General features: G+C 28.8%; 1 protein-coding gene across 1 annotated transcript; it reads right to left on the reverse strand.

Annotated features, from left to right (window-relative positions):
• Window positions 1-6,115: 6,115 nt before the first annotated feature.
• Window positions 6,116-9,581, reverse strand: LOC108917912 (larval cuticle protein LCP-17-like). Its single transcript, XM_018724721.1, has 3 exons — window positions 9,570-9,581; window positions 7,447-7,550; window positions 6,116-6,374 (listed from the first exon to the last, which is right to left on the reverse strand). The coding sequence occupies exons 1-3, from the start codon at window positions 9,579-9,581 to the stop codon at window positions 6,116-6,118; spliced, it is 375 nt and encodes a 124-aa protein (XP_018580237.1).
• Between the last annotated feature and the right edge of the window lie 345 nt (window positions 9,582-9,926).

A 9,926-nucleotide genomic window follows, 5' to 3' on the forward strand; every position in this document is an offset into this window, starting at 1 on the left:
ACCCAAAAGATCAGTCAAAGGGTTGATTTTATAAATTTAGTTTCAACTAACCAGAAATATATCACACTGAGACGTTTGAGGTTTTTAAAATCTCTTTTTTTTTTGTTTTTATCAACTAAATGCCAAATATGATAGTTTTTCGTTTTGTTTGTTTACCTTACATAGAGACTGAAATAAAAGATTACATAGAGATAAGCTACCATACAATATTTATTGTTATTTACCTAAATTCTTGTTTAATTCTATTGAATAATATGACCATTTTACTATGCATATTTGCATTTTTTTATTCCTCAAATTCTCACTTTCTAATGTAGTTCCCATGTTCTCGGATTCAAACATTTAAAAGTCTAGTTATTTCATCAACATAATATTTACTACTTTCACACGGTATACTGTAATTGCAGCCTTTAGAATTTTGTATCTCATTTTTCGATCAAGTTCTGTAAATAAATTTTTCTGGATATTGATATTGTTAACGAACTCGATTCTTGAATTTTTATCATCGGAAGAAATTAATTTTACTTATGACATAACATTTTAATACACCCTTCTTTGTGTTTATCTTTAAGCAGGTATCTATCAGTTTTTGTTCGTTTTCCAAGAACACTTCATCATATCCATCACTATTTTTTTTAAATTAAGAAGAGTAATTTGTTTCTGCTTCTAAAGTGAGAATAATCGATTAAATTTCGTAGGAGTATACTCCAAAAATTTATTTATATCTTCAAAATATAAAACTGCTGAAACATAAAGCATCGCCTTAAAATCGTAAATTTATTCTTATATTTGTTAAGTTCTCAATTAGACATTTCTGATGAGACAGAACTAAATTTGCAAATGATTCTTTTATTGCAAAAAATCTTTTTGGAGGAACAAAAATACCCAACTAAATAAAACAGTACAAAATAAAAAGTACTGTAAATATAAATAGTTATATAAAATATAATTTTATAAAATATGTCTGTAAAATATTTACTTTAGATCAAAACGAGTTAATTTAATACATTTTATTTACCTGTATACAAAAGTCAACTTTCAATTGGAAAAATATTTTTTTATATACGTAACTTTTAAACAAGCTAGAAACTGCTTGACATACATGTTTATTCGTTTTAGTGTAACATATTTCCAGAATATGTAAGAACAATACATATAGAATATAATTTTTTTAGATTCTATCCCATTGGATATTCCATAACTTTATAGGTATATAAGAAAAAAGATACTCAATTCTAAATGTAAAACTAAGATAGAGAAATTGTAGAAAAAGGAAATAGTGAGACTTTAAAGTTTACAGTACTGTGCTGAATTTTACAAGGTGCGTTCCAAAGTAAACAGGACTTTTTAAAAATAAAAACAACAAAAAGTTTTCTTGGTAAAACCGATTTGTTTTATTCAAAATAGTCTCCTTTCAAATCAATACAACAACTTGCAGTCTAAATGCATGTCGAATGAGTGTTTTAGATTGTTGGCCGAGATCTCCTTCAGGATGTCGGTACAAGCCTTTTGGATGGCTTCCACATTCACAAAACGCTTTCGTGTCATAATCAAAAGCATTTTTCCGAAAAGATAAAAGTCGTACGGTGCCAAATCAGGCGAATACGGGGAGTGGTTGGCGCATCTTTTGAATGATTCACTACATGAAGAATAATTTCATATAAATACTTCTTTGTTCTGAAATACAATAGTTAAGAGCAAAAGTAACATATCAAATCCTACTTTTGTTTGCCGTTTTATCCTCGCCTGATGCGGTTAAATTTCAGTATTTTTTGCTTTTAAAGGCATATAATAATAAGTGTTTGTAGTTGTTTTTACTGTAAAAAAGTTACATCTTTAGTACATGACCTGAAATAAGAATTCATTAGGTAGTTAACACCCACTATAGCTTATTAACTACTTTAAAATTAAAAAATGCACGAAACCCTGACAAGTTGTAATTTGATTATATCATATGTATATAAGAAATTTTGTGCTTTTTTAAAAACCCCATTCTGTAATCTTCAATAGAAATCTCTGCTGTTCAAGATGAGCTTATAACTACTCCTTCTCATAGTTATTTGAAGGGATAAAAATATAATTATTTCGGCAGGAAAACAAATGAACAAAAATGGCAAAAATAATACAATTTGTTTTCTATTTTTCTACTTTTGTGATTCATTTCTTTTACATCTTATGTTACCTAAGTCTATGTCATAACTGCAGAACATTATTTCGGAATTATTTAAACTAAAACACCTTAAGGGCTTTTTTCAAGAATTTTTTTTGAGCATTCTTTTATAATAATCATGAACAACCAATACACCAATCGATTAAGCAACTCTTCAAGAGTAAGAAAAAAATTTTTTATTGAAAATTTCTTGCAAAATGGCGGCTATAGGAGGGTATGAAGAAAACTAAATTTTTCAAAGGTCGTCCGCGGCGAGCAGTAGAAGTCCCCTGGATCACCATTTGCAAACATAAAAATTTTTTTTTTCATAAACTACATGAGTTTAGCTAGTGAAGTACACACGATCATAATTTTAGGAATTTTTTTCGCAAACTGGTGAGACATTGAACAAAAAATTCGAAGTTTCGACAAAAAAATCGACTTTGATTGTTTATAAAAAAAATCCTGTGGACCAAAAATTGTAAAAATCGTGTGTACTTCACTAGATAATCACACGATGAAGTTACAGTTCAATTTTCAAGTCGATCGGATGAAAACTCTTCGAGTTCTGCTGCTCGCCGTTTTCAAAAACATGGTTTCGGGAAAAACGCGTTTGAAGTTTGAGAATGCTGTACATTTGAAAATCATAATATGATTCATAAAAATTTTTTTATCATCACTCTGCTATCCCGGCACCATATAATTGCCCTTCCATGGCCGTATTTTGCTCTTCCTGCTCCTTTCATGGTCATGAAATCAATGAATGATACCCAAAAGACTCATTTACTTTTCTTTTACGTTTATCATCATCAAGTTTTGAGTTTCTTCGCCGACGCGCTCACGAACTCCGGATCGCACTCGAATGAATGAGGGTTAGCCGGACGTCTACTTCCAATTTTACTTCGGTTACGGGCTGTACTTCGGTTTTTACTGCCTTTACGGCCGGCATACAACTTATCACTCATATTTCATCACTGCCACAGATCAACAAAGTCAAATAATAACACAAACACAATAATAGCACAACTCGAACTACAGCGTACAGCTGATTAACGACGCACGTGCTCTAACCATCGTAAAAATCTTATATTCAGTATACCCGGCTGGAAAATCCACATGGTCCATCTGCCTTTACATGAGAGCGACAAAGTAAAGACATTCGTGCGATAAACAAGGATGGCTACAGTGAAGACGTTTCATAATCTGAAGTCATTGGCCGTTCCGGGTTAAAAGTGGGAGTGACTATTCAGATTATAAAACGTTTTCAATGTAACCATCCTTGTCTATCGCACGGATTTCTTTACTTTTCTTCGTCGCTCTCATGTAAAGGCAGATGGACCATGTGGATTATCCAGCCGTGTATAATAACGTTTTTTTTTTTTTGGTTGTGATGACATCTATGGTTCACTTTTAAAGTATTTTCTCGATAATCGGTAAGTTATAGGCGTTTTTACGAGCAAGAAACTCAAAAATGCTGTATCAACGATAGAAGCGAAATCTGCTATTTTTACGGTTCGGAATTGCTTCGGAAAAATTAATTTTAAGGATATTTCCGAGTTTTTTTCATGCAAAAAAGTTTTTTATTATGAATCTAGGAATGTTTTAGTGTACTTTAACACAATAAAAAAAATTGAAAAAAATTTTTTTGCGATATAACCCCTTAAAGTAGGCGCTGTCAGGAAAAATGTAAATTGAATTTAACTAAATACCTTTATTAGCCATAACCAATCGATTCTTTTTTTGGACTTTTGACTGTTAAACCGGTTAAAATTGTATTTTAAACAAAAAAAGTTCCATCTATAACTTTTGTTTGTAGAACTAATTTTAAATTTGTAATAAGCTAATTTCAAAAATAATAACTAAAATAAGGCTCGCTTTTAATAGTGAATAGAATAATTTTCCTTGAGGAAAATATTACAAAAATAAGTAATAGTCCAGTCACTGAAGCATGTTGGCTACCAATTTTTTCGGATGAAATAGATAGACATGAAATTTAAACTGTAGCTAGGGAATAGCCCAAGAAACAAAAGTTATACAGGGTGATTCATTAACAATGGTAAAATCGAAAGCTGAAGATACTACACGTGAAATGATGACCATTGGCGCAAACATACCTTATCCGAAAGTTGATAGTTTCGGAAATACAGGGTGTTGAAAGTTAAAATTTTAAATCGTTTTTTTGCGATTATTCTGAAAATATCTGGGTTAGGAACTTGAATAATACAAAATTTATGGAAAAATAATTGCTCTTTTACTTTTAGATTTTGAATCAAGTTTCATGTTAGACATACAGAGTAAAAAGTTATTAACTAAATTTTCGGTAAAATTTGTCGTAAGTGGCGCCCTCTATGAGCAACGCTGAAATTGCAACACGCACCTTATTCGTCGCTTAAAAAATATAGTTTCACAAATTTTCAAGTTCCTAATATTCCCTTGCTAAATGTTGACAGATTTGTATTCCATTGAATTTGTACTCAGTGAATTTTTGTTTTAAATTAATTTGTCAAACTTTCTGCAGTCTAAGTTGCATATCAGAGGTATTTTTTTGTAAACTTTAACATCGCGAAAATTAAACTTTTAAACCCTTTAACCATTAATTCGTTTTGCTCCAAAATTAAGCAAGCAATTCTCTGACAGTCCACGATATACCCTGCATACCATTTTAGATAAAACTGATGATATTCACAGATTTATCAATTATATTATACAATGAAAGATATTTTAGTTAAAATTACCTAAAAAAAAAACAATAGGAAAACAGAAGCAACGCTTAATGGTATTAGAAGAATTAATTAACAAATTTAAACAATCACGTTTTGTGAGGATACTGTTATATACTACAATTTATTTCGATATCCTTAGATATGGTTGCTATTATTTACTTTGATTTTAAGAGGGATGCATTATTCAAATAAAAAAATTGTGCACCAAAAAGATAGAAAATATATTTTCACTTACATTAAAAATGTTTTATTTGTTTGCCACCTTTTCCGTTATCGTAAATATGTTTTTCCAGTGTCTACTATTAAGCCATTTAAAAAATATATATTAAATTAACTTACTTTATAGAGGTACCATATCTAATTAAATAAGCAGGGTAATGAAAGTAGGAAAGTTATTTTGCTCACGCTGTACAAAATATGAATATTTCTGATAACATCTCCATCGTTCTGAAGAATAAGTGAATTAGTGATTACCACATAAGTCTATCTGACACGGGTTTATTTTGACATGGCAACAAAGTTAAAGGTGGAAAAAATTAATCAGATGTGATTCAGACCTTATGAAATACACCTGCAGTGTATTTCGCAAACCATTACTTCTTATCTTTCAACGTGTAGGAGCTACAAGAATCACTGTTGTTAGTATTTAGTTGAAACAATGTAAATGGCAGAATAAATTAATTAAAGAGTTCCAGCTTAATGTGTAGGTTTGAAAGAGATAAATATTAATGTAAGTCAAATGATAATGTGATTTTTTTAATTTGGAAATAAAGTAACATCTATTGATCCAATAAATAACTGATATTTGATTAAGACTTTTGTTCAGTGTTATAACGTTTTACAAATGACATGTTTTACAAATAAGGCTATAAAAGACATTCTTTTGTGATTCCAGTGATTTATAATCTTTGATGTGTTTGTTAACAGATGTTAGTGTAAGATAAATTTACAAATTTTAGTGTCACTTTAACAAGAACATATATTTTAAAACTGGAATTAAAATATATATTTACATTTTATAAAGTGATTTTTTATTCAATCAAACCAATAATTTAATTTGACACTAATCTTTTTTTAGAATAACGTAATAAGTTCTCGGGAAATGTTCTTTCAACATAAAACAATATTCTTTCTACTTATTGTATATTAATAATTCATATGTATAACAAAAACAAATTAATAATAAGAATAACAAAGCGAAAAAATATAACAAAATTTACATACACGATTCAATTGTTTTAAATTATCTATTCTTCTGCAAAGAACGGGCCGCGATCCAATCTAGAGCTCTTTGAATTTGTGGTGGAATAGGTGGAGGCGTCGGCAAATGGTCTCCTTGGGGACGGTACCCATTCTCATCAGCAACGTAAGAAAGATGTATTTCTTTTCCATCTGGAGCAGTATACAAAAAGGATCCTTGCACCACCAGGTCTACATTTTCTTCATTTATACTACGGGCTTTCCCTTCCTCCTGAACAAAAATTCCATTCCCAGTTTCATACCTACATTAAATGTATTCTATAGATTTAGAAAAGAAATCGTTTTTAATCTCATTAACCATATTAGAAATATCTCATTTATATTTTAAGCTCACACTTATGACATCTGAACAGTCATTTACATCTGAAAAATCATTTACACGTCTTTACACGTCTTATCTAAATATTTACCTTTCACAGGGCATTAGTAAAATTTCATATCATCAAACAGATGTTTGTAGAAATATCAAATATTTCAAATAATTTTTATAAAGTATTTTAATTTTCTTTTCTCTTGAATGAGTTATAAATTTGTTCAAGATAACTGATTTTTATTTTCGAATATTTTCTTAAAATTCATCGGAAATACTTAAAAACAAAAATAGATTCATACGTAAATTTTCAATTTAATCAAATAACAAACTAAAGTATTTGTTTGACAGAAATTGTTTTAAATATCGTGATATTTCAAAGTAGTTATACCTTATACAATATATTTAAATTAAATATTTTTTACCATGTGGAAAAAATAAAAAAATTTAAAACGAGGTTGTAAAACTTAAATTAATATCCAGATGTCTAAAGTCTAAATTAAAAAAAAATAAAGGATTATTAAGATATAGTAAAATATATGATATCTGCCATTTCCTTATTCTTTATTTTCAGAAAAAAAATACCCTTTTTTTAGTGTACTATTCATTCCGAAGATATCGGAAGAAAAACTAGAAACACTATACTGATATAATATATAAAATTCTTAATTTAACATTAATTTAATAATTATTAATTTTTATCATAAAATCTGTTGGTGGCGTTTGGCCAATTAGTATTTGAACATCCTATGTAAGAAATATCTGGGCAAAATAAACATTACTAAATTCTGTATGGCTGTATTGGACAAAATTTTTAATTTAATAAAGAAACATCACACATTTCGCAATAAAATTTTCCTAAATCCAACGACAAAATTCGGTCGTGTGTTTATTTTTCACAGCTCACTAGTATTACCTAATTATCAAATAACAGTTATTTTAATCTTATTTTAATAATAATCTATTTGAAAATTGGAAACTCAAATGCTATCATTTATACTTACAAGTATTCATAACTTCCATCTGGATAAATATCCTGAAACTGCCGATTTATTTCTGTATTCTGAGGAAGAGCATAAATTGCTACCAATAATAATGATAATATAACCTACAACATTTAAAAAACATTTGTCAAATATAGATCAATTTTAATAGTTATATTTTCGAAATGAATTATATATCTGCAGTATACAATATATTTTCGAAATGTCTGCAATATGTTTTAAATGTGAATAAATAAAGTATCGTTTCATCTGAAATAAATATCTAATAAAGTAATACCCAATAAGTCTGATTTCCTAGAAAAATTAGAATAGACGTTCAGTGATTAAGGGGAAATATATAACCGCAAGAAAGAGAAAGTTTATGATGTTATCAGACACAAAAATACCTGAGATTTGGTTCGAGGTTACTTAACCGCTTCCAGGTACCTTCATTTTTTAGGAACATTTTTACATACACTATAGAAATTTTTTAAGTTAGATGACTCAAAACTCAAGCTTTTCTAGCAAAAATTCAATTTAACTTTATTTTTGAAACAAAAAGAAAGAATTCGAATCGAATACTACAACGGTTATTTCAAATTCAGATCATTAATATTACGTGTCTTAAGTAATATATAGAAAGAATATCGAAAAGTTTAATATTTTAAATATTAGCGAAAAATAAAAAAATGCTTTTCTGTTTTCTTACAGAGCACATTAAAAGTTCTTTTAACCAATTTTAAACTTTTACATTTTCAGAAAACTTTTTTAGAAGAATTCCTTCACGCTGTCTTTTACATACGAGTATAGGTAGTGCATGTACTATGGTTTGATTTTATGACAATCATAATGCATTATTTCTCATATGATAGGTCTATAATAAATTACATGTATGTCTTAATAATAATCATTTTGTCTTCATTATTTTAGGTTCTCTTCACAATCTAGGTACTTAAGTACCTTTTAATTTTTTCCTGTCGATAATCGTGCGAACCTATTTTAATTGAATAATCAGTAGGTATTAAGACATTTCTTATAACATATACATCAACGTAATAGCTGTTTTACATTGACAATTTATTCATGAATAAATTGACGAAGTTTTTCATGAATTAATTCACGAATTTATTGGTAAACAGTGTGGTTTTACACTGCTACAAACTTTGTCAAGTTTTTTGACGTATGAATCAGTTCTACCAATGAATCAAAGAAGCAAATAAATTTCAAAAAGTCACCTTTCCACTCATAATTGTAGTGATACAACAGCGGTACCGTTCTGACACATACATATTATATAAATATTAGTTTTTGTAAGTAACAAATCAGTAAAAACAATGCAAAACTAGCACGACGCCACACAATTATTTACATATTCCAATAACATAACCTCATTACTGATCTGAGGCTGGAAATCTGTTGGGTTGGTACTTCTGAACTTCACGAAGAAATTGACGAAAATTAGAACATGCATTCGTCAAGAACTTGATGAATAAATTGATGAAGTTATTTGACAGCAGATTTGGTGCATTACACTTGTCCAATTTCTTGATGAAGCGACTTCATGAATTAATTGATCAATAAATTGTCAATGTAAAACAGCTATAACAGCTTGTACCTGTGAAACAATGGACAAATAAATGTTTCATTGTATAAAAGCAAACATACTAATGATGTCACGTTTGCTTTTCTAAGATATCTGGCCACTACTAACCTACGAGTATTTCTCATCAGGTTTTATGAAGTAACATCCACATGATGATTTATTGTATAAAGTATAATTTATCTCAAAAATATTTTTCTTCGATAATGACGTAATATCTATTTAATGTTACTTAGTTTAGTAATGGTTTTTCAAAACGATCTTTATGTATTTAAAATCAGTATAATTTGGGATGAAAGTTCAAATTATTCATCATTTAAACTATGTGTCTTCTATAATAGGTAATAAATATAAATACACATATATAATTGATTTTAACGTAAAGTTTAGCTATAATCTAACAATGCCTGACAATTTCTGCAACTAATTTAAATATTAATATCCCAATTATGAAAATTGTTGCAAAAACGACGCAATTTTCAGTTCATATTAAATATTCATATTCATATCTGACATCACCAAATTATTTACAAAAATTCCTTACCAGCTTGCACATTTTAATGGCTTCACAAGTAACTTGCGGCGCTGCAATGGCATAATCAAAGAAAAAAAACATTTATATAGGTAGGTATATCTGCAGCGGACATCCTAAATTTCTTTTTTAAGGTTACAACAAACATTTTTATATTACGAAATTGCAGATAAAAAACACTATTTATTATCTAGAATTTGCTATGCAAAATTTGTCCTTGTCTACATTGTTCTTTGTTTCTTCGAGAAGAAGTAGTTGTATTTCGCTAATAAACATCATCATCATGTCCATGTGTTATTACCGACTCTGCAATTCTTATAAGGTTTCTGTAGATATACTGAGTGGCTCTATCTCTTATTTCTTGTCCAT

The sequence above is a fragment of the Anoplophora glabripennis genome, unplaced genomic scaffold (assembly GCF_000390285.2).
Source record: "Anoplophora glabripennis isolate ALB-LARVAE unplaced genomic scaffold, Agla_2.0 scaffold66, whole genome shotgun sequence".
NCBI classification, from domain to species: Eukaryota; Metazoa; Arthropoda; class Insecta; order Coleoptera; family Cerambycidae; genus Anoplophora; species Anoplophora glabripennis.